The 25,742-nt window shown below is 44.2% G+C and overlaps 1 protein-coding gene across 2 annotated transcripts in view; it reads left to right on the forward strand.

The window, feature by feature from the left end:
* The first annotated feature begins 10,813 nt into the window (after positions 1–10,813).
* The window catches only part of VPS54 (VPS54 subunit of GARP complex), a 43,759-nt gene continuing 28,830 nt past the window's right edge, over positions 10,814–25,742 (forward strand). The window contains exons 1-6 of one of the 2 annotated variants that reach the window (XM_031599253.2): positions 10,814–10,964; positions 11,308–11,414; positions 19,665–19,826; positions 20,669–20,910; positions 22,293–22,371; positions 24,874–24,908. In XM_031599253.2, coding sequence (XP_031455113.1) covers positions 19,691–19,826; positions 20,669–20,910; positions 22,293–22,371; positions 24,874–24,908 — 492 coding nt within the window. In that variant the 5' untranslated portion in view covers positions 10,814–10,964; positions 11,308–11,414; positions 19,665–19,690. The remainder of the gene's footprint in view (positions 10,965–11,307; positions 11,415–19,664; positions 19,827–20,668; positions 20,911–22,292; positions 22,372–24,873; positions 24,909–25,742) is intronic. The other variant, XM_031599260.2, reaches the window with a different exon arrangement.

The raw sequence follows: 25,742 nt of genomic DNA on the forward strand, positions 1-25,742 counted from the left end.
AGGGAGAGTGCTAATCTTTTAATCGTAACGTCACCTGTACTGAGTCAAACCTCTTACAAAATTCCAACACAGCTGCCAAATTCAAAGAAGGGAAGGCAGGTTTGCTACACACAAGTTTTTCTTAAAAAAAAAAAAAAAAAAAGCTACAAGCCATGCTGACTGACATTCAGTTGATGTCCTTTACATATGAGCTCTTATCAGCTTTATTTTGCTCGGTATGGATGTCAGATGAGCAATGATGGCTCTGCCTCTCTCCTGGGTGCTAGCTCTTATGATCTCTGGAATTTCCCTAGGACTTCAAGGAGAAAGGGGAAGGAAAAAAAAAAAAAAGCACGGGTTCCCAAATTGCATCAACCACCACTTTCTAGAATTTCAGATGCGAGCTTCTTTGCATCAGCTGATTTTAAAGTTTTGTTCACAGTGTAATCATGAATCTGTGGAAATCCTCTCTGTATTAGTCAGCCCTGGGGCAGGGTCAGCTCTACTCACGTGCTGCTCACCAGTGCTCAGGCTCAGTGACCTCTGCAGGTGGTCTGTTCCTCAGTTCAGCTATCCTTGCAGAGAGAAATTGCTCCTCATCTTGAACCTAAATCTCCCCAGAAGGAAAGATTTAGCACGTTATGCTTGTTCCCTCCCCAGAGGATGTGGAAGCAATCATTCTGTTCTCCCTGCTTCTGGCAGCCTTTTACGTATTTGAAAGCTGTTAGCATGTCTCTTCTCAGCCTTTTCTTCTCTACTAAAGGAGTCCTTTTGATCTTCACTAGTAGGTTATGCTTGCCAAACTGCCCTGGATCTTATTTCTATTTCCTGAACTCTGTCTTCAGCTTCATCATGTCCTCCCTGAGGCCCTTGATGTGCTGAGTGCAATGAGAAGGGCCCTCCCCACGTCCTGCACACTGCACGTCCTTCCAAAAACTTACCCACCTTCTCCCGAGGGAAAGAAGATCCTGATTCCGTTTCAGTATTTTTCTACTCATGGAGAAGCATTTTGGTTTTGCTTGCCTGAGCCCCAAATGCTGAGCAATTTGAATCTGTTACAGCATCCTTCTTCTGGGTTTTTATGACAACGTGACAGGATTATACATGCCAAAACAACTCTGTGTAACAAATATCAGTGCTGTTTTCTTTCACGTTGGTGCTGCATGTGAATCTAAGGCAGTGCTAAGGATGGGAGCAGAACAACTTCTATCCTGAAGAACACTGGAGAAGCTTTCTCCTGATATGGGCTTCCACTGTATTTGTTGCCTGTGCTGCTTCTGAAGCATGCACAATTCCCCATGTTTCAGGGGACTGCAGATTAGCAGTCTTACATAGCCAGGCTGCTTCAGTCTTTCTATTTCCTGTGAAACCCACCTATTACAGAAGGAAGCTAGGACTCGTCAGACAGCTCCTGCTCTAATAAGGTGGAGTGAAGAGCAAGTTGAGACCAAAAATTACCTGCTGTTTGGTTTTTTTTTTTTTTTTGTATTTTGTTATTTTTGTATTTTTGTTATTAAAAGAAAAGCAACCCAAAGTGCTTTTCTACTGTAAGCACTTGTGAAGAGTCTGAAAACAAAAAAGTTACAGCTTTCTGCGTGACGTATGCCTGTCATCAATGGACAGCTTCCCCTACATGACACTGAATGCACCTGGAAGAAGGAGGGAAGGAAAGGTGCCAAACAAGCCTTAAACTTCTGATATTCAATTTATTAAAAATTAACGATAAGCCATTAATAATGAATGCTGGCTGGAAGATGGGAGAAATGCAGTATAATGGCCTCAAGATTTCTATTCAGTCAGATTTCTCTACAGAGCTACAAAAGAAGAGGGCAGCTTTCAAAGGGATGAAAAGACTCCTCTGAGGGACAGGTATTAGAAGCAGCCTGAAACAGTCTCTGCAGGCTGGGTAGATTGGTAGAAGAGTATTTTAAGTGTTTCTTTCACTGAAAGCTGAGCTGAGGGGGTTAGCGTGCTTGTCTTCTGAGGAAAAAATGATTGTGAACACGGAGACCTTAAGTACAACATGGAATTGGGGTCATTTCCTCACTGACAGTGATTTCCTGTGTGAAATTAACTCTTTCCCCCTGCATCTCCCAGCTCTCGCAGCACATGTGCAGAAGCACAGCCTTCTGCCTCTTAGGGCTCCAGTGCTCCCACCATGGTGGCTGTCAGGGGAATACAGAGCCAGGACAGGATGACGTGATGCTACACATTAAGCATAAGCAACTCACCCGTCCGTTCGCATTGTAGTGATGATGTCTAGACCATTTCCTTTGGTGGCTACATGAGCCAGCATTATTCAAGTGAAGATATGGCACACGTGTGCCTTCACTTTCCTAGCTGCCAGGCCAGTTGTCTTATCAAAGAGACAAATGGGGTCGGTTAGACACAGCTTGTTTTTGTTAGCCCAAAGTGGCTGCTGTAGTGTGCTACGTCTGGATGTCCCCCTAGATTTTGATAGTAGTTCTCTGATCCTGTGGGGCCTCTCCCGTCCCCCTGTGTTGATAAAGTCATTTACATTTATGTAAGGTCGTTTACAACCATTGGAGCAGTTTCTTGAAGGCTCCAGAGTAAGTCTTACTTGGCCCTGCTGACTCGGGATTCCTCTAATCTTTCTTAACTATTGTTTGAGCTGTTCTTTTCCTCATCTGGCCTGTATTTCCTGTCTCTGGTTGTTAGTATGAAATGTGTTAATAAGCATCTGGATGCCATTTTGTGGGGACAGAAGCAGAATAATGGTAGAAACTGAAGGCAGAGTCTAAGTAGAAGTGAATCTAATGTTCTCTTATGTTTGTGTTAGGAGCCACCTCAGAACACGACCTCTCTGCACCTCTTTCTTCTCCTTGTGAAACAGTGTGGATAGGGGAGTTTCCACTCAGTAACAAGAAATGCTTCCACAGGATATCAGGTGTATCAGAAACAGTTTGTGGTGGAAAACTGCTAGTGGTCTTGTCTGGAAAATGCACCTGTCCCAATAAGCATTCCTTCTCAGGCTCTTAGAGCAAGGATCAAAAGGAGGCAGGAGACAAAAGTGCAGATCAGTTCTCTCTCTGCTTTTCAGGGCTGGGAAAATCTACAGAGCATATCTGAGGTTCTTTTGAACAGTCACCAACAGATGAAGTAATTTGAGGCCTTGCCCATACGGCAGTTGATGGAGCCAGCTGCCGTAGGTCTTTTAGCAGAGGTGCTTTTTAATATGGCATTAGCACCTTATTAAATCAAGCACTGAGAAGTGTCACTTTGGTTTTGACATACCACCCATAAAATATGATGTTTTCCCTTTGGTGGTGTTGTCAAGGTGAAAAAATGGATTTGTGGATTTTTAATTACTTTCATCTTGAACCGTGATGTCAATTGGAAGGAAAGTGTCATCCTAGACAAATAGGGGTGGTACAGCGGCTGATCGGACATCTGGTGAGGATGCAGGTCCTGCAAATGCAAGGAGATTGTTTCTGACTTGTTTCTACCTCTAGCTTCTTGATCCCATTGCTGTGGAGGCTTCTGCTGTAGCAGGCAAGCACCAGGAAACAACAAAAGACAATTATTGTCTGGAATCCTGTTTTTTTTTTTTTTTTTTTTTTTTTTTTTTTGACATGTGGGGAAAGGCTGCCATCTGCTGTAATAGAAAGTGGTTGCTAGAAATAAAACTGACCAAATCGTTCAAGTCTTGTTGACGCTGTGCAGAGCTCAGGCAAGGTATGATAATCAAAGGTAAAATGTACATTTAAAGATGCCTTGTTGTTTTCCAAACAGATCACTCTCCTAATAACAGCTTTTACCTGTTCCTACAAAATCATGCCCTTAGAGCAAGAGAGTTATCCTTGTTGCTCCTGCCTGCTTTAGCCCATGATATTTCCAGTTGAGTTTGGAGATGAATAGAGGAGTCCTGAGGCATCAAAGCCTATAGCACCTCTCACGAAGCTGCTGGTGGGAGACAGGCAGTGTGCTGCTTCCCTAGCTGTCCTCAGTGTAATCTAGGTGCCAATGGGGCTTCACAGCTTCCCAGCTCCTAAAATGCATGACAGCATGTGTTTCTCCTTGCAGAGGTATGTGTGATCACTAGGATAGCCACTTCTGCATTACTTGGTTAGGAATCATGTGGTTGTACCATTTACCTGTGGACCTTGCAGCCTGGAAAAGAGCAAAGTCTAAAGGCATCTACAACTCAGGTCCCTTATCTTTGTTCTTATTAAAAAAACAAACTACTGTGCCGAAACCCGTGATAAAACTAAAATAAAATGTGTATCTCTGAACGTCCCTGCCTACCATTCCAGCCCTGCTTACTTGGTACTTGCTTGCTTCTTCAAAACTGCATGCTTTGGCTCACGGGTGTTCTCACAAACGAGCAGCTTTAGTTTGCTTGGGCCAAGAAAGACTATGAGGCCAGAAAGGAATTGTACCAAATAAGCAAGATAGCATGAGAATAAGTGCAAGGACTCAGGGATCCTTGTGGGGTTCTTCCAAGTCAGAGTATTGTATGTATGATTCTTTAGGAGCATCTCAAAGAGCAGCAGTATTGAAAAAGTCATCTGCCTACAGAAGTCTTTTTTTCACCTAGCAAAGCTGGAGGGCCCTGATAAGGCACCTTAATCCCCATGAATTCCATATATCAAGCATGTATGGCCTTTACACCATGATGCCTTATTCCCAAACATGAGAATCTCATGTTGTATTTTTCAGTAACTCCCCATGTTGCTATTTAATTCAGAAGCAAAGCCCCATTTGAATTCATGGTGATGATATCGGAGGTACCACTCAGACCACACAGTTTTCCATTATACTTCCCTGAAAGCATCCTGCTAGAATCCCTCCATTTGTAATGTAGGGGTGGTGGTAACCCATTCCAAAGTGAGCGTTGCACATAACAAAGTAGCCTGGAAATCTGACACACACACACAAAAGAGCTAACAAAACAACACACTATAGCCACTGCTTATTTTGGATTCATGTACTCCATCAGAATACGCTGGTATTTGATAAAATGTGATACAAAAGCACAAGCTTTTTATTTTATACAGCCTCAGTACCGTAGGCTGACAATACAAAGAAGAAACTGGGTTGAATGTGGATACATCTGCAGCATGTCTAGTATGCCAAGGAATGCCATGAAGCCAGGAGGAACTCTGATACCATTGCAGATATGGTGGAATAAATGCTGCATCACTTAGGGAGAATGAGATTGATTTGACATCCCTGTTATTAGCTGTCTTTACGTTGTGACCGCATCTCGAGACTATTAAGAACACCATTCCTGTCCTAGATGGAGGACAAACTACCTTCATCCAGTCACTTTTTCTTGGGGCAGGCTATAAGAACAACCACTTCTTCTCACACTTTGTGCCCTCTGCCATGCAGATCATCCCCATTTCTGAGAGAAAATATGGATATTGTCCTCCAAGGTTAGACCAGGCACCCATCCTGACCTGCATCTTGATTCAAGCAAGAATGCAACATGCTATAGCATATGAGATGGGCCATCATGACCCCTCTACACAGATGTGATCCTCGGCTGCAGTAGTTAGCATTTGGCTGACATGATAAAAATCATCTTCAAAATCACCATAGGTGGTATTTTTGAAAGCCACTGAAGTTGCCCTATAAAACCGCTGTCCCATTCTGAATCTTATTAAGCCCCTGCCTTGTTTCTTGTGACAGTGCACACCATGCTCCACTTACACAAGGCATGGAAATGTTTTCCCTGCTATTGGCATGAAAAATTCAGCCTTAAAATCTTTTCACATCACTGAAGACAAGGAGAACATAAACTCTCCATCTGCTTTCTGTGCAGAGTTCATTATTTTACATATTTCTTTCATATCCCCTGCTTCCTCTAATCAGAACTGTTCCTTAACGTTTGGTTGCTCCTATCATTGTTTAGTGTTGCTCTTTTAGTGATAGGATTACCCTCTACACTCAGGGCTCCTGGGGGACCTGCCCCTCTAATTATATTGAATTGTTATTTCCCCTCAAATTCCTTATGGATCCCAATGTCATGCTTGCAATGCAAGCTGTGAAAATTTCTGAAATCCAGCAATACCAGGGCCCTTCCAGCAAGGGCCTAGAATAGTAGAAAAAATTCCTGGTTAAAAGTACGTGGGATTTGACTTGTTTACCTAAGAGAGTCTTTGTAGGACTATGTCCCACACACACAGGAATAAGGATGTTTGTCATTTTATATCATGAGGGCACTGCAACACAGTGCCAGCGCTGAATCACATTCTCCTGCAAAGCCTACGTGGCCCTTGGCCTGCAGTGGGAAGCTGAGATAACCAAAGTGCTGCAGTCAGAAGAGTTACCAGGAAAACATACTTTATGGCTGTTGTACTCAAAAAAGGTAGATAAACACCACATCAAATGAACTATGGTTTACTGACTCATGGTCTCCTCACCAAACTCTTCTGATTAAAAAATGGCAATTCAAGTTCTGCAGAGAGCTATCAGTACGTTCAGGCTGCACACATGAGAGTTCACAAGAGCAGAAACGCTCTTTGCCTCACAGCACTCTGCTGTGGTTTAAAGGCACTTTCTCAAAGCCACTAGAAATCACCCCTGAATGTCCTACGGTCTGGGAGACAGAGAGACCTTGTGCTGGGCTGCTTTCTCCTCCCCAGCTGTAAGTAGATACAAAATTCTTTCCATTGCAACTGAAAACTGTTTATTAAATGTCATGAGAGGACGTGTGGCTTTCCCCTACATCTCTAGCACAATTAATCATTGTGGATTTAAATGCATCTCTTCAGTGTAAGAGAAACAAAGACCAGAGGTTTTCAGCCAGATCTTTGCTCCCTGAGCAAGTGTCAATGATCGGTAGGTCCAGCTCTGCATGAAGGCCACTTCACATTAAGTGTGATACACTTTTCTTTAATGGTTGCTCTAAGTGATCAACTAGTGTGAAGATGCTTCAGAGTCGGAGGTGAGCACTGCACTGGAGATGCCAGGTGAGCACTGCAGCCTCAGCTAGCTGGCACAGCATGGCAGCAAGTGTCTCAGTGCACGACTCATACAGTTGTAGGCTTCCAAAATGGTATCTGAGCCACAGCACTGGCCATTAGCCTCAGGCTGACCTATGGGGCTGGAGAGGGAAAACTGGTTTACCACTGAGGCTGTGGGAGGGGACTTCCCTTCACAAACAGTGGCTGAATAACCACCCACAGCTGCTCCTCCACTGGGAATTCCCTTTCTTTTTACCTTTTCCTCCATTTGCATCTCCTCCTATCCATTTCTTGTATGTATTCCTGGGACCCACACAGCTTGGGATGTTTGTTGGAGGCAGCAGTAGGTAACCCAAACCAGACCCACAGCAGAGCACAGGACTAAAATACAGCCTCCATCTCTCCCACAGGCTCTTGGACTTTCTTTCAGATAAGTGTGGTTGCCAGCTCACTCACCTCTTGGACTCCACTGCCTGAATTGTGTCAGATCTGAAAAATGCTGCATCGCAGGTCTTACAGCACCGTGCATAGCTTTTGACCCAGAGCCTCAGTGTTACTCACAGGCTCCTTGGGTCTGCTTACCAATAGACCTCAATCTCACAGTGCTGTCAAGACCAAAGGTAAAATGACCCCTGGAAAAGTTGTGAAATATTTTTGATTGCTAAGAATGGGTAGACCTGAGCAGTGCCATTCCTCAGCCCTAGATTCACAACCCATTTCAAAGACATTACTGATTTTATTGGCTTCATCCAAAGGAGCAAATTCTGCAGACCCTATGTTTCTGTCATATGGATCTATATGCAGTGATCAGTTTTCTCATGATCTCACATTTTATTGCTCTGTGTCCCTGCAGTCTGAACACCGTTGTCACTGTTAGACACAAAGAGATTTCTGCCAGCTAGTGGAAAAGATGCTATGAAAATACGGTGAGCAAAGTTTACAGGTTGCTAGAGGGAAATTCCCGTTGGCTTTGTAATAAGCATTTAATATTTAACATGTTTTTTTTACTACTTTTGCTATTGCAGCTCCCAGAAAGCCTATTTGAGCTCTGCTGAGATGGTATTAACAGCAGTACCTCAGAAAGCCAAGAATGGTATTTTGAAGTATGAGAAGGTACATGTTTATTTTCTGAAGCATGTCTGTGAAAGGTATCATGGATGTAAAGAGGACAAACCCATGGTGCTGATGTCACGAGAAGCTGAAGCCAACAATTATGATGTAAGAGTAACATTAAAATAACCTTTTTTGTAGTGCCGCATTTTCTGCTTCTTAACCTCACAAAACAAAACAAAACAAAAAACCCAAACAGTTACCCTGCTACTCTCGCAGGGTAGACAGAAAATGAGATTTAACTGCACTCTCACACACCGATCTGTTTCAGCAGCTTTTCCCAGACTGTCATCCACAGGAGTGGCAATCAATGGGCCAGGCTGAGTAGCCAACATTTCAGTCTCTGTGTGGGAGCACAGTGAGCTGTGCTTTCAATAAGCATTGCAACGAGAGATTTGATTCTGTGAGCAGTGAGCCACAAAGACATTGTAAAATCTGGCAGGAATATTCTGATGCAAAAAAGACTGTGATCTAGAACACAGGTTTCACTCTTCAGTTGTTTTAGCTTTAGAGTTTTAACCTGGATCAACAAAAGCAACAACAGTAAAACCATCTAAATGTCCACGCTGGGCACAAAGTTATTGCTTCTTAACAGCTCTAGAATGTTTTACCCATTGGAAAAGAGCTGTATTGATATTGTAAATAAAAAGGAGTTGAAGGTGCACCTTCTGCCCTCAATAAAATGTGACGTTGCACAACCAGAGCTGCGAGACACGCTGGCTGGAACTGTGATTATCACAAGAAAAGGTCCAGGACTGATGAACAGAATGCTCACATGTGTACTGTGGCTGAGATGTTTATTTGGCTTTGTAGCATCAGGCTGCTAAGGCTTTCCAGACAGGGAAGTAAGAGGGAAATAACTGCAAGATAAGCATCTTAAGATCTTTCCTTGTGCTCCAGGATGTAGTAGTTTGAATCCTGGGGACTCATGGATGCGTCCAGATGTATGGTGGCCCAAGAAAGTGAAATCAAGAAGACTGCAGTCACAAATTTCCACTGCCCTTCAGAAATCCTCCCACCTACAACTCTCAAGCAATCCTTTCTGCAATGTCTGCAGAGCTAACAGTTGACATGAGCTCCACAAACCAACAAGAACGTACAGTGTACTGGATGGAATAGCAGGTCCCACAAATAATGGAAAACATGACCAGGAGATTCTACATCTTAAATCCAAAAGCTGTGACTCTGCCTCACATTTACACCCGTGCTAACATTAAGACAGAAGAGTAGTCCCCCTGGAAACTACAGCCTAAGTGTGTAAATTCACAGGTGTGAATACCTGTGTCACTTTGCTGCTGAAGGCAAAAGTATTTGCAAAACACAGCTTTGAACTGACAAAGACGTGCAGTCTGTCCTGTGAACACAACATCCACACACCTGAAACTGCAGCCTGTACTGTAGGATGTACAATGGCTTGCTTGCTGCTGGATCTGTGCTTTAAATGTACTGAAACAAGTCATTCTTTGGGATAAGTCTTTCACAGCCTGTGGTAGCAGTGCTAGTGCAGTTTGTTTGGCTTGATACAACTTTTTGCCATGTTGCAGATGATGTGAGACAGGAAAAAGGAAATGGGATACTGCACGCATAACATGCAGTCTCTTCAAGACAACTAGTAGAAGGCAGAGGCAGAATGTCCTGTGTGGGCAGCAGTATCTCCACAATTCTCTTCCTGCTATTTATTTATGTATAATGTGTGCACATATCTATTTCTATTTCCTGTATCCACAACTTATTTCTCTTGGAAAAAAAAAAAAAAAGCCTGGTCTGCTGCACTAGCAACCAGCGTGATGTTGTTACAGTTGTCAGCAGTTTTCCATTGCCTTACTATGTGTGACAAGCGAGAAGCTGACGACAGGAGCCTGCTGCCCTTTAGAGCTCCCTGAGCAGAAGGGCAAACACTAATCAGGACAGATACAGTGCTCCAAAAGAAGCAATCCAAGAATCCTTGCAGCTTTCAGATTATTCCTGGTGGCTGCCGCTCGGAACTCTCTGCTCTGAAGCCTGCAAAGCACACTGTACACAACAGAGGCCCGTCAGCATTCACCGAGGAGTAAAAAAACATCTCAGAGGCAGCTGTGGTGACGTGTTTGAACGAGCTGGGCTGCCGGGGCCGAGCAGCCAAATTCTTTTCAGTCACGCCAGCCAGAGCAAACAGCGCTTGGTGTCAGCAGAGGGGCAGGCGTGGTGCGTGCAGGCTGTGAACTTGCACCGACACACCGCCGTGGATGTCAGCCCACGGTGACACGTCCACCTGCCTCTTTGCTCCTTAACACCAGTGGAATGGCTGCCATTAATTAACCGGAGCCTCGAGCGGCCCTGCACCGTGATACCATCTGAGTGTTAGACCCACGTTAGCGTTTGATCAGGACGTGTACGAGGACGCGACACGCCCTGTATTTTGTACGATATCCCGAGTTCAGCAGCAGCTGCACGTTAAACGCGGTTTGTGAGAGCAGCGTTCGAACCAAGGCCGGCAGCTCGGGGCCGCGCCCGCTGCCCGCTGCCCGTTGCGCGGGGTGGCCGTTCCAGCGCCACGCCGGGCGAAGAACCTTTCTTTAATCGCCAATCCGACTCTCCCCGACGCGGCTTTGGCGGCCTGCTGCGGCAATAGCGCCCGAAACGCAATTCTGACGACACGCCGAGCCGCGGGGCGGCCCGCGAGCAGGACGGCGGCGGCGACATCGCGCCCGCAGCCCGGCACGGCGCCGCGGGGCCCCCAAATGGCGGCGCGGCCACGGCGACGGCCGCAGGGACACCCGGGGCCATCCCCGGCCGGGGGCAGCCCCTTCCGCCGTCCGCGGCTCCTCCCCCGGGCGGCGGGGAGGGAGAGGCGGCGCCTGGGCTCCTCCCGCCGCCGTACCGCCGCGCCTCCGTGCCGCCGCCCGGGCCGCTTCCTGCGCCGGGGAGCGACGTGTCGGCGCGGCGGCGCGCAGTAGGCCGCAGGTAGGCAGCGAGGAGCCCCGGCCGGCCGCCCGGCGCCAGGCCGCCCGCACGGCCGCCTCCCGAGGCGGGTAGGGGGGTCCGCCGGCCCCGCTCGGCGGCGGCCGGGAAAGTTGAACGCCCCCCCGGAGCCCTTTGTCTGCGCGGCCCCGGACCCGGCTGGGCGGGCGGGCGCTGGCGGAGCGCGGGGCCAGGCCGGGGGGGTGCGGGGGAGCCGCGCGGATCCCTCCGTCTCTAAATATCGATTTGGCATTGCCATGGCAACCGCGGAGCGGGAACGGGGCGGCCGTGGGGGTTCGTGCCCCGCGGGGACGTGCCGGGCTCTAACGGCGGCTTCTCCCCTCAGGTCCTCGGCTGCCTCGCAGCCACGGCGGCGGGCGGTTCTCGTATGATGCAACCGGCAGAGATATGACGACGGCCTCCTTCAGGTGCTCCGGGAGTGTTTTCACCGAGGTGCGGGCTGCGGTGGGTTTGTCGGGAATGGCCGCGCGCGTCCCCACGTGCAGCTGGGGGACGGGACGGGGAGCGCCGTTCTCGTTTGCTTCTTCCCAAACACCTCTCAGAACCGGGATCTCGGTCGCTCGCCCCTCTGTTGTGGCACTGAGGGACGTGACGCACCAGCGGGGCTCTGCAGGTGGGGTGGATGCGTGGACCCGGTGATCCTGAAGGTCTTTTCCAACCTGAGCGGCTCCGCGACTCTGTGATAGAATTGTGGAGAAACGAAGGTTCTTCCCTTTCCCCAGCTGTGCAGCAGGAAGTCCTGTTGAGAGGGACGTAGCTTGACGTGTCTGTCAAATATTGACCGTCTGTACTCCCAACCAAACATTAACTTTCTCTGTGATGTCCAGTTCTGATCTTACCGTTCTGTTGATTTTCCTTATCCTTATATTCTATAAACACTTTGGATTTCTGGTATAGAACATTGAGTAGTCTCAAACTTGTGAAGTACAGCAAAATATCTACCTGAGAGATTTGCATGCGTGCTTTTAAGACACGGGTGGTGTGATGACTTTAGTGTCTGGGAGAGTCCTTCACAAGAAGGTAACCTATGAAACGAGGATCCTGAAGTGTAACCACGATTGTAGCATCCACAGCTGCTTTGTATCCCTACGAAGCAGCATTCTTACTAAACACTCTGACTGCAGTACGTTAATTGTTGTAGTGGCTGCAGTAATTCTCCAGTCTGAGAGCCTGTGTGACAGTTTCCCAAGTTGTAGCATATACAAAAGCTATAGTTGCTCCATTGAAATCCTCTGGAAGTAAGACAGTGCTTCTTTTGCTAGGAAAACAATGCCAAAGATGAAGTAATAGACAGGAGGTCTGCAGCTTTCTAAGCAAAAGCCACTGTGCGTTGTGTGGGCAGCCTCTCCAGTGAGGCCTGCAGTCTGTGTGCTGGGAGGGAGCTCGGCCTTTCCCATCCTGTTCCCCAGTAGCATCTGGGGACATCTCTCCAGGTGTCCTTAGGTCTTCAGCACCCACTTTCTCTGTGGTAGAAATCTGGTGCGTATGTAGAGAAATTTTGTCTTGCTATTGGCAGCATGAACTTCATGGGAAGAGAAAAGGATGTGTGTTTCCAAGGTTAAACAGAAAGATTTCCTTGAGAAGCCTCAGAGGAGCCAGGGAGAGGGTAGATTGAGAACGCAGCCTGCAGACTTGCTCTTTGTCAGTTTGAGTGGGAAGAAGTTGGGAAATGGAATTGTGTAGGTATTGTTTCTTTTGGGGCAGCAGCTTGGTGTGAAAGCCACTTCTGCTTTCCCTTCTCACACTTCTGGGGAAATGAGGAACTGTGTGTCTCTTCAGGAGAAGAGTGAAGGGCAACAAATGCCCTATGCTCTGGGGCTTGAATTCTTCCCTGTTGGGAGGCTCAGTTTTGCTTTTGATTTCTGTATCTTTTCTTCTTCTTCTTCTTCCTTTTTTTTTTTTTTTTAGTTCATTTTTACAGTTTTTATTATTATTTTATTTAAGCTTCATTTTGTTAATTCTTCCTGCTGTTTTTTTTTTTTTGAATAAAGCATAGAGAAAGGATGAGCATGTATGGATGTTCTGCTTATATCTTTCTGGGGCTATGTATGATTATGTCCAAACAAATACTCACAGTGCATCGTAGATTCTGTGTCTTCAGCTCTTTGCATCAGCCTTACCTAGGTGTTAAGTTTTAAAATAATCTGAGGATTCTCTTCAAAAGGAGAAGAATCCTTAATATATTTCCCTCTTACTCAAAAACGTCAAACCCATTTTCTGACCAGATGTTCCAAAATACCCTAGCATTTTCCTATCCAAAGATGAGTAGTTCAGTGTTCTTAGAACACAAAAAGAAACAGAAACTCATCCCTCAATTCACAGCCTAAGTGGCCAAGAAATGGTTATTGGAATAGCTTATCAGGTCCTTTGCAGTATTGTAGGAAGTGTCCATTGGTATTACATGATTCCTGTAAACAGCAAAGTAAGACTTTGCTTTTAATTTTTAGAATTCTAATTGTAGCATTCCTGGACTTTTTTAACGCTATAGAAATATTTACTTGTCTTGTAAGTGGAAGCTCTGAGGAATGAAAGGAAGTGATGAGATGATACTTTTTGTTTTGATCTGTCGGGCCACTCTTAACACTTACGAAAACTATAAACAAACACGGTGGCACTTCCTGATGCTCCCCAAGGCAAAATTTCAGTGGTCGTGTTTGCTACACACGTGCCCTGCAGAATGGCTTCCTGCCTCCTGCAGGCCGGCTGACATCCTGTATCCAGCTTGCTTAATGAGGCTTACTACAAAGTATGATGCCTGCTTTTGGATAATCCTTGTTCTCAGCTGTTTTGCATAGCATCAGGACTGTTAAATATTCTTGATTGGCTATTGCATAGCTGCTTGCGATTGTTTAGGGCTTTGGTATGGCTTTGGAAAGATGTCATTCTCATGAAAAATCAGATTTCTAGAACATTAGTTTCAGGTTAATGAATTGAACCTAACTGCTGCAGATAGCAAGGGGAAAGCCGGTGCTGGGAAACTTGCTGCTGACACAAATCACCACGACTTTCTGTCAGACTCCTTTTGGGAAGTCAGAGCCTTAGTGTTACCATTTTTGCGTGGTGCATTTCTGCCTCTCCTCAAAATGTCGCCACTCCACAGCCTTTGAGACCTTCTAGCTGGAGTGCCTGCTGGGGCTCCTTGATCTGCGTTCAGCTGTACGTACCTCTGCGGAGCTGGATGAGATGCTCTTCTCTCAGCATTTTCTAGGAGGCAATGCACACTGTAATGCTGAAAAAAAGTACAAAGAGATTTTGCTCCCTTCTTTTGTGATAGGGTGGGCAAATAACCACCAGACCTTTTCTTGTCTGGTACACTTTTTTTTACTGCTTTCTTAATTTTTTTTCTGAATGATTCTGCTGCTCCTGGCATTGAAGAACTTGACGCATACTGACCTAAATAGCTGTAGGAAAGTCTGTTCCTCCAGTGCAGAAGCTGCCTTTTGACTTCAAATTAGTGTTCTTCCTTGGGAAACTAGGTTTCCAGATGAGAAGAAATGCATTTGGTGCATTGGATATAGCACAGATGTTCCATTTAATTTGTTTCATTTAGTACCTGGAGAGCTGTGAAATAACAGCTTCTGAGATGGTTTGTCTATAGGGAGATAACTTTCTCTCAAACTTTTAACAAAATGTGTGCACTAGTGTATTATGCTGAATAATTAGTGAGTATGTGCACTCAAACAACCATAGATTACTCAGTGACAGGGGCTTTTGGAGATAACATTTATCAGCTATTTCAGCTGAGAAGGCAAAAGAAACTGGTACAGAGTATCACAGCATGAAAATCTGGTGCTGTTTTGCCTTGGCGTTGTAGTCCACACACAGTGCTTTCCCAAAGTCAGGTTCCTTTTCTTCTTGCCTGTTTCCCCATGTGAGGGAAGCTCTGTGAGATGGCATCGTGCTCTTGCTGTTAGCAGTCCTGGTCATGGGATGCTGAGAAAGTAACACGGAGTGGCTCAGCATTGCCCAAGGAGATGCAGAATGTGCTGGATTGTGACAGCACATCTGGGTATGAGTGAAGCTGACAGCTGATACATGGCTTCCTTGTCAAGCTGCTTTTGTTCCCATGAAGCTAATCTGGATGGTCGCCACTTGTGCAGGGAAGGTGTTCCTTTAGTCTAGGAGGATGAGATTAGGGATACTAATAGAGGATGTGTGGAATGTGCTGAGGTACACACATGTGTCTGATTAGAAATATGTGCCTATTTATTGGGCGTTCAGGAAGACCGGGCTGACAGAGGCTCCTCTCCAAGCTGCATAAGGAAGTAAGCCGTTAAAAGGCACCAAACATGGATGATTTGGCATGGGTACATGTCACAGCTCTCCTCTGACTCCAACCTTGCCACCTCCCTGACAATCTACTGCTTGCTCTAAAAGCCCTGGATGTAAATAGGTATTCAGAAAGAGCTTGAGTTAATAGAACAGCTTGCACTGCCTTACCCTTATTCTCTGGAACTGCTTAAACCTTTTAGCTGAAAGCTAGGTCTCTTGGCTCCCTCGCTGAAAGAGATGTCTGTTTTGAGGTACAGGGGCAAGCGTGGAAATCTCAGTCCAAGGAATTAGCTGGTTGAAAGATATAGTTTGTGTTGGTCTAGGCTGCTACACACTGTCTTACAAAGGTGGTTTGTACTTAACTCCTGTGATGGCTTTCTTGTTACAAGGTTAAATCCTGCTGATTTAATAAAGAGCTGTATAATAATGGAGTGGGAAACCTACGCTTCTGGGGACAGTGTAAATACATTGACTGGACCAATAAGAAACACACTGCTGGGTCCCAGAAACAGTCCCTGCTGCTTTCTTCCCTTTCAGTTATATTTCAGGTATCCCTTTCCTTAGGCAGCATCTCCAGTATTTATGACTTCTGGAAATGAAATGTTTTGCTTTAACATGAATTGTGAGCAGCTTCTGATGGTTTTCTATTCCAAAGGGCGTTAGTTAGTCAGAGCAGCACCTGAAAATGTTTCGATTCCACTCTGTAGTTGCCAGACAAAGAGATGGAAGGCAGCAGCGGCTGTAATGTGGCGTTCATTCTCAATGAGAAACTCCTCAGCTCACCTTTGGGAGTTGAGCATACTGGTCAGAGGTACCTGGTGATGTTATGTAAGTGTCTCTCATCTTGAGTGATGTGGAGCACTTAAAGGAGAGCTTGCTCGGTGTTGTGTGCTTAGCTTGAAGCACTGTGTAGCACCACCTGACTAATCAAAACTGCCAGCTAAAGTTGAAGCTGCTGTTAGTAGCATTTGGGAGGTGTTGTGTAGATAAAGGAGTAATTACTACTTCCTTCCCTTCCTTGAAGAAGCTGTGCTGGTTTCATACATTCTCATTTGTGTTGTTAGTATGCACTGTGGCTTTACAGACCCGAATGTGTGCATGTGAAGGTTCCTAGCAGAGACAGTTAACCCACAAAAGCAGTTACCTTAAGTAACAAATAGAAAATTGCTCAATAGTACTAATGGAAAGCTGCCAAAAAATGAGGAGACCTGAGAACAAAGCTAACCATGGATAGGTGAGGTGCAGTTTGTGCCTCCTGTCACATAGTGTGTGTACTGAATGCTTCAAATCTTACCATATCAAAAACAGCATGAGTAGCCGTTAGAATATGGAGAGGCAGTTTCTGAAGAATTTCATGCAAATATTAATAATTCTAAAAAAAAAAAAACAAACCAACCAACAGGTGCACAAGAGCTACAGCCATCAGAAGTCGTGTTGTTTGTTGTGCTCTTCTAACTGCTGAGAGCTTTGTGGCAAAACTGAACTCATAGAGGAGTCATCACAGTACTTACTAGAGTTGATGTGGTTAAGGTACTGCTGACTGCTCAGGTCTCCTGCTTTGCTGGCTGTACAACAGCCAAGCATTGGTCATATGTTTATTGTCTGACGTTTTATTCCACGCTGCACAGCTGTGTTCAGGCAGTAAGGATAGGTAGCAGGTGTCATTTCATGTCATTCTTTAAGGGAATTGATGCAGTGAGCACAGAATAGGTTTAATATCTTGGAAGAGTGTAACAGATGTAGCTGTAATCCTGTGTTTCCATTGTTACCCCAGTATCTGATCCCCTAGGTTTTTCTATTGTGTTTGTTTAATATGTGTTGCTAGACGAAACGTGAGTAAATGATGGTGATTACTGAAGAGAACGGAGTTAGTCTAACACACTTCTAATCATATATCACTTAAAAATTGAGGTCATTGTTACCCAGACACACATTCTTATTGCTGCACATATGCTGTTCTAAGCAGGAGGCCCAGAGGGCTCCCACTGCATAATTCCTGCTGCACAGCTTTATGAGGTAGCTGTAGTTAGCTGCAGTGCACCTGCATGGGAGGCTGGAAGGGTTCAGGTCTTCTGCGGTGGTTTAGTTCCCTGTTAATGTTGAACATCACTGTTTCTTGTTACTTTAAATCAGCAGATTTGTCTTTCACCACATTGTTTAAAACGCTGATTCAGATGGCTGGTTATAAATCTGTTTGTCTGTGAAGTCTTTAGCTGGATAGCACAAACAAAGATGTGTGGGTGAGCAAGTGAAACTGTGTTTTTCACTTGTCTGATGGTTAAAGGGTTGGGGTGTGGGGCAGGGTGTGTGCCTTCACCTAGACTTCTCACATCTCCCATTGTAATTTGGATTTAATGCTGGTAACTGTGTTCAGTTGTCTTCTCTCCCTCTCTTTGAAGCAGTGCCTCCTACTGTAAGGGCTGCAGTTTGAGGGATGCCTGGCTTTGGCAGTACAGATAGGTTTATTTCTGTGTGAATGCCGCTGTTCACAAAGGTTAATTATCCATAAGGCCCTGACTTATGAGTCTACCAGAATAGCTGCTAACTATGAATAATTTAGTGCAGCATCGTATTGCTTGCCACTTAAGAAGGTCTCTCTGTCTGTGAATCTTTCTATCTTGTTGAAAGCCACTCAATAGTATGAAGGTTACCGCTTGCATTGGCATTTTGTTGTTCTCTTTTTGCTCTGTTTTAAGAGTTTGTCAGTGTGTAAAGGCAGTGTGAATGTTTTAGGGTGATGAGTAATAAAAATACCCATACCAAAGTAGTTTGTCTCTGAAACCTTGAAGTACTGAACTTGTCTTCTGTGTTACACTGACCTTTGTGTTTGCTTTAAATCTTGCCCTAGCATAATGCAGTTAGCATTGTGGCTGTGGCATTTTATGTGCTTCAGACAAGTTACATCTTAGGCTATTATTTGGAGCAATACTTTGTTACAGAGAAAGGATAGAAACTTAATTAAAGACTTGAGAGCAAGAGTGAAGGTTTTCAGTGCTTCCTACAAATGGCTTTAGCTTCTCATGTGTCTGGCTAGGGCAGACCTTGAGTCTTGTTACAGAGGCTCTTCTGGGGAGAAAATCTGCCAATGCAGGACTTTGAAGCAGCTCTGATCTAGTGCTTGGCAACCCTCCCTGCAGGGGAGCTGGAACTTGATCCTTGAGGTCCCTTCAACCTAAGCCATTGCATGATTAGGGAAGAGCTTCACAGACAAAGAATATGGGTAGAGAATGTCAAGGGAAGAGCATAAGAACGCACACTTCTAACAGAAGTAGTAACAAAGTTCTCTTGGGGTTGTTTTGGGAAGAGAGACTGATGTTGTCTAATGAAGGCGTGGCAGGTTACTACACCCAGACTTCCCTTTGTGCTCCCATTCTCTATCTCAATTAGTAAGCTCAGTACTGACTACATAGGAAACAACCACCGCTCCCCTGAAGAGGAAGAGGTAGGTTTCCTGTTCCTCTGCACACTTATAGAAGACTGCTGAGCTGTTTTCACCTCTTCAGCAGTCACTTATGGCACACAGAAGCATGTTTACCATGTAGGCAGCAGAAGGGAGCAAGGCATGTGTCTATCTATTTATTAGGCATTCAAGGCCAGGCTGGATGTGGCTCTGGGCAGCCTGGTCTTTTGCTTGGTGACCCTGCACATAGCAGGGGGTTCAAACTAGATGATCATATTGGTCCTTTTCAACCCAGGCCATTCTATGATTCTATCTGCCATAAGTGCAGATGGCCGGATGTCTGACCAGCATTCCTGCTGCAGTGCTTGTTGCTTTGTGCTCCTGCTCATCGGATGCTCTCCTAGTGCTGTGTGTGTCTTAGCTCAACTTAGAATTGTTTTGCAGGATGCTTCCAGCCTAGTTTAGAAAGAGGAATTTTTTTTTTTTTCTAAAAGAGATGTGCTGCAGCGTAAGTGATGCCGTTAGAAGTTGGTAGTTAAATGCCAAGATCTTGCAAGATGTGTTTATTTCCCTTGAGATGGGAGGTTTCGGATCAGTGCCTCAGAGCTGTGTGTGACGGGGAGGTTTTGGTGAGCTCGCACACCTGCAGTAGTTCTGCAGTTGGCTACTGAGTCAGCGTGGAGCAGCTGCAGGATGGCGGGTGCAGGCAGCAGCTCTGTGCCCACATACAAAGCTGGGCTGTTTACTCAAGCTCCCTGCTATCTCCCAGGGAGATGTACTCTGAGTGTGTGTGCTGGAACTGCAGTAGTTCTGGCGACAGGAAGGCCGAAGTGCCTGAAAGATTTCTGCTACTGCTGTTGTTAACGTCTGCGTTTATTGAATTAACCTTCATTCCTGAGGGCAGGGGAGGAAACGGGCTGTGAAGTTGCATTCTGCCTTCTGGTTTTGTCTTTAAAATGTTTTTCTATGTAACTTCATTGAAGCCTGGATGTTTATTGTTTCTCATTTAGCTTTTATCAAGTGGTGATTTTATGCAATGGCATCAAGCCACAGTTCTTCACCAGTGCCTCAGCCAAACAGCAGCGATGCTTTCTTTAAAAAGGAAAAGGATGTTGCAAAACGCTTCCAGCCCGTGCAGTCACTGCCTGATGTGTGTCCCAAGGAGCCTACAGGTAACGCTGGTGGGCAAAGACAGTGAAAATGAAATTAAATTTGTGAACTCAGAAATCCTTTTTCAATTCTTCAGTCAAATATTGTTGTATTCTGGGTGTAGCATAATAAGCTCTGGTCTTATTTCAAAGTATGCCATAATTCTGCTTTATACCACCTAGCTCCCTTTGGAGCAATGGGAGAGCCTTCCCACTTGCAGCTTCTAATTAGATCTCCACATGATATGTAGGATCTTTTGTGGGTGATCATACACTGTACCACATGCAAGAAGAAGGTATATTCTATGGGAGCCTATAGCAGACCTACTCAACGTGCTCGCAGCCCAGCTGCTTTACTTCTTGGGAACACACAGCCCTCTTGCAGTGGGAAGCAAAAGACCCAGACCTGTCTCTACCTCTGTAATAAGTTCCTAGCAGTGTCATAACACCAGCCAAAGTTATAGCTGCTGTGTTACACCGAGCTAGGATGGGATCTTAAGAATTGCACAGTATAATTCTAATGAATTTCAACTATTTCTGATCAAGTAATCAGTTGAGATTATGAAAAAATTGTCTAAGTGATTGGATTCCTGTCTGTTTGGTGTAACATAATAGTGTTGAACTAAAGATGGTGAGTGTGGGTTTGTCACTGTGTTCAAAACTTGTACTGTTGATGTGATGGAAGAAATATCTCAGCGCTGAGAGAAATGGAGACGTAATGTGTCTTTCGTGTAGGTAATTCTGATCCATTGTGTAACTGTTAGAACATGGTTTGCTTAAGAACCACATTTTAACAAAAACTATCAGTTTTAATAAAAACTTTCAGTTTCTCAGCTTAACAAACTCTCTTGTCTTTTGTGCTGCAGGCGATCCCAGTAGTTTATGTGACAGCCCGTCTCTAGTTGCGGATCAGCACAGATGGACTATTTATCATTCCAAAGTCAATCTCCCAGCAGCACTAAATGATCCTAGGTTAGCAAAAAGGGAATCTGATTTCTTTACAAAAACATGGGGAGTGGACTTTGTGGACACTGAAGTCACGCCTTCATTCTACCTCCCACAGATCACCAAGGAACATTTTGCATTATACCAACAGGAAATCGCTCCGGTAAGAACCCAAAGTTAGATGCATGTAGTACTAGAAAGAGATGTGAGAGCCTCCTCCTAATTAGAGGTTGTCCCTGTTAGTAGTGCATCATAGAGTTAGCTGATGATTCATTTGTTCTTCAGTGCTTGTTGACTTTCCATCAGGTGTTTCTTGTTTTATGATCTCATTATGCTTAGTGTGAGAAATGTCTGAATTCTCTCTAGACAATGCCATGTTTTTTCTTTTGTATTTCTGAATACTGTACTCTGTGCCAGGGCTTACAGTTATATCAGTTCTTTCTGATTATTAATCCTTTTTCTGTAGCGATTCTTTTGATCATGAACTTTACAGTGCAACGTTTTCAGACCTTTGGATCAAATCTAGAACATAACTATGTGCTGCAAGAATTAGAATTTTTTTTTAAGAATCTCCAGTGTAAAAATTCATACATGAAGCTCTTAAACTAGATCTATTATCTTGATGATTTCATTTGTAACAGGAAATTTTAAGCTACATCTAAGGATGCCAGGACCAGTAGGAGACTTCTAAAAACTCTTTAAAATACAGGTGTCAGTAAGTATGTAGTAACATTCTTTTTCTTTTTTTTTTTTTCCTGAGCTGAAAGAACATACAGAAGTCTCCCACTGTTTTCTGCTTCCTTGGTTTGTAGCTTTTTCTTAATTTTCTGCTGTTAGAGAATGAGTTACAGAGGTGTTAGCTGTGTAAATTGTAGTTGAAGTATGTGAAGGAGAATTGTCTTTAATGCCATTTGTTCACACATTCGACATTTAAAATACTTAAGAGCTCATCTGTAAAAATTAACATGTAATGAATGCAGTGACTGCAAAGCAAAGAAGGTTTTGGAAAGAGCGAACTGAAGCATGGTGTAGCTTCTAGCAGAGATCCAGCTAACACTGGTGGTCTGCAGAAGTGCAATTTCTAATTGCTATGGTCACCAGTGTTGATTGTACCTGTAGATAAAATTTGAAGCTCAGCATGACAAACCAAGATATTTGGTTTCAGCTAGGTGAACTAGCAATGAAAAAGCATTTGTTGTGTGTTAGTGTGATGTCTGGATCAGACAGCAAATGAACGTTGTCGTTGATCTATTGTTCTATCTCTATACATAGAGAGGCTGTTGTGGCTTTTCAGTAATTTCTGTGTTCGTTTTCACTTGAGCTGTAAAGATACAAAGAAACAACATATCACAGGTTGAACTTCTTGGTCCTTTCACCTGGACAAACATCATCTGAGTTTTTAAGAGGGAAAGAAATATCATTGCAAAGCTTCTAGAATTATTTAGCAGAATGCACTGTATTTCCCTGAAAATGTTCTGTTTCAGAGAAAAAGTATCTTTTTTAACTTCTTAGAGTAATTCTTTTAATGTATTTTCTGTTTTACAGAGAGAGAAAGTTCATGAAAGATGCAAGAATATTTGTCCTTCTAAAGATACCTTCGACAGGACTCTATTACACACCTATGGTACAGTCAGAGCCTTCCTTTAATCATTAAAAAGTCATTTCTTTCATGAATTCTATAACACACTGATTATCTCCTTCACCTGCTCGTAGGCTTCATGTGCAAAAATAGCTGCTGGTGATTGCTTTGTAACAATAATTGAAAACCCAGGCATAATTGACCAGGCACGTTTGTGACGGCTGCTGATATTTGATTGGTCAAAATGCTTGTGAGACCTGCTCATAATTTTTTTCTTGGCAGGTCATTAGTCCTTGGCAGTATTTTTGACTTTCTTTTGTTTTAAGATAAGCTGAAACTATTGCATCAAATTTCTTTGCAAAGAAGAGAAGCAGCAACGGGCCGTCCCAGCTTGTCTGCCTTGAGGATCCCAGAATGGCTGAGATGGGAAGTCATGTGTGAAGATGCTCTGGTCCAAACCCCCTGCTCAAGCAAGGTCACCGAAGGCACTCTGTCCAGTTTGGTTTTAATTATCTCTACAGATGGAGGCTATGCAACCACTCTGGGCAGTCTTTTTCAGTGTTTGGCCACCCTCAGAGTAAAAGATAAAATGTTTCGTGTTTCAGTTTGTACTTTTTGCCTCTTGTCTTATCACTGGGCATACGAAGAGTCTGACTTCTTTACAGCTGTCTATCAGATATTTATAAACATTACTAAGCAGTTTGAGCTCTCTGAGCTTCTCCTCATGCAGAATACACCCTGGTCCCTCATTCAACTTTGTGCAGTGAGTGCAGTGACAGGCCAGTGTGTTCATATCTTTCCTCTACTGGGCCCAGAACTGGCAATGGTATTCCAGATGTTGTCTCACCCGTGCTGCTTAGAGGGAGGATTGCTTTCCCTCGGCCTGCAGGCAGTGTTCTTCCTGATGGAACCCAGGATGCTTGGCCACAAGGGTGCACTGCTGGCTCACGGTCAGTTTGTTGACCACCAGGACCTGAAGGGCCTTCTCTGCAGAGGTGATTCTCTGATCACTTTTAGCAAAGTGCTTTTTGGTGTCTGCAGTTGTAGCAAAGTGGAATTTCTAAACTTTTCAGAAATAGTTCAGCTAATAAGAAACCAGCCGAAGGAAGGAGAGAAACAAAGGAAAAAAAAAATGTAACCTGTAGCAAGTTTGTAATTTTTAATTTCTTTTAAATTATTTTCTGAAAAATAATTTAACTTAAGGTTCATCCATCAATCACTGTTTTATCGAGCTCATCTATATAAATGATCTATGGGTAATGCAGCAAAAAGCAAATAACATTTCCTCTGATTAAGTTGTTCTCCCAATCAGCTTTCTTCCTCCTTTGCCATGGATAAAGATGCCCTTCTGCAGAATTTTTCTGGGCTCGTTATTTTGAAGCAGCTGTCCCTGACTGAGTCTGTTTGTGGCACATACTGCAAAGTAGATTTTCTTTCTTTGGGCTTAGCTTAATTCATTTTGAAAGAGTTTTTTGTTTTGAGAAAGAAAATGACTATGTTACCAAAGTAACTGGAAGCTCTTTGTTTGTGTAGATGGGCAATTCCTCACTGAAGCATCATTAGGTAATCTGAAGCTCTGGATGTTCTAGTTTCTTTTTTTGGCATTGCCTGTTTTCCCCTAACTCCACCCCACAAGACCAGATCTTTTAGTTCTGTAAGAGTTGGTCTGTATTTCAATACCCATAAGGTGACAGAGGTGAGAGAAATGTGGGAGATAATGCTGATGTAGTGTTTGTCACACTTCTCAAAAACAGACTCTATTGCTTTAAAATTCTTCACTTTACGCAGCAATGTACTTGTTCTCCCAGCTCAACTAGCTCATCCCATGCAAGTTTCAATGGGGCTTACCTCAGAGAGAAGGCTGCTTCTGTGCTATGTGCTCGGTGTGCTTGGGACTTAGTTCTGAGTTCTCATTCATCCTTCTGGCCAGCTGTTGTGCGTCCACACTCCTAGTGCTGTGCACAAATCATTCTATGGGCAGCTTTGATTTGGATCACCAAAACTGGGATAATGGTAGATGACCTTTTACTGGCTCTTTGCAGCTGATTGAATGCTGCATAATGGAATGTGAGGTCCTAAGTGGACTGTTTTGTACTACTAATGTTTTCACTGCCAAAGCAGCCAAGTAGGAGCACCTCTGAACACTCTAACCACAAGACCTAAACTGCAAAGCAGAGCAGAATGCTTGAAAGAGTCAGAATAATTCAGGTTAAAAGGGGCACTGGTGCAAATGCTGTCTTAACGCAACTTCAGCTGTGTGGGCAGACCAGGCTGCTCAGGGCTTTACCCAGTCAAGCCTTTAGAACCTTCAAGAATGGAGAGTGTGCAGTGCCTCTGGACAGCCTGCCTGACTGTCCTGGTGAAAAATGTTTTCACATTCAGTCAGAGCCTCTAGTGTTTCAATTTCTGAGTCTGTCACCTGTCTACTCGCTGTGAGGAGCGTGGTACTTTCGTTCTGAAAAATTCCTTGTAGTATTTAATAGTGTTCAAGGAATTGTTTTCAGTTCTTTACTCATGAGTGACTACTTGTGTTTTGCTTAATTTTAGATAAATCCAGGACAGATCTGGAACAAGTACCTAAGGTATGGTTTCTCTGAACTCTAAGCTTTTATAAGAATTTCTCATACAGAGTCTTGAATACATGAATGTACTCTCTTGTCCAAGTTAATTGAAGTGAGCGGATCCCTAGTGCTTAGAATTTACCAAAATTAAGAACAATGTTTGTTTGGTTTATTGTCTTTGTTTTGTTTCCTGTGATCCTAATCCTGAAGTAGATTCCCATGATCTTAGGGTACATATGCCATTTTTAAAAACCTTTTAATAGTTAAAACTTTAGAGCTAGGCAAAACTTAGGAAAGGGAAACTGAAGTGCTTGGCAGAAGTGTGGACACTACATAGTGTGTACTAATCAGCAGCAAATTTCACTTCTTGAGTCCTCAAGTAAAGCATGTCTGTGCTGGTTATGAATGCAGCTGAACAGCAATCACTGCAGTGTTAGAAGTCCCATAAGCAAAAATGTTCGAGTATAGTGGGATAGATATGTTGAATCTATTAAAATTACTCTTCATAAACAGAGAAAGGGATAGTGCTGTCCAGCTGGGTGCCCCAGCTCTGTAGTAGTTTTGTCAAGTGAAAATAACACAACCAAGCCTTTCAGTGACCAGTACATTTGTTGTACTGTGCTAAAGGAGATGGGCTTCAGGCTTTGTTCCTTCCCAAGCAGCACTTGGTGCACATGGGCAGCTGGCTGCATCTTTGGTCTGCTGGAAATTAAAGCACCATGAATAAATATATCAGCAGTAAGATGCCTCTGCTATTAAGGAATATTTGCACTGCTCCTTTGGGGGTACATGTGCAATTTAGTGTTACCCATGCTTTCATGCTCAGGATGTTTAGATCATCTTGGGTGCTTGGAG

This window comes from Phasianus colchicus, chromosome 2 (assembly GCF_987193195.1).
Source record: "Phasianus colchicus chromosome 2, bPhaCol1.hap1.1, whole genome shotgun sequence".
NCBI classification, from domain to species: Eukaryota; Metazoa; Chordata; class Aves; order Galliformes; family Phasianidae; genus Phasianus; species Phasianus colchicus.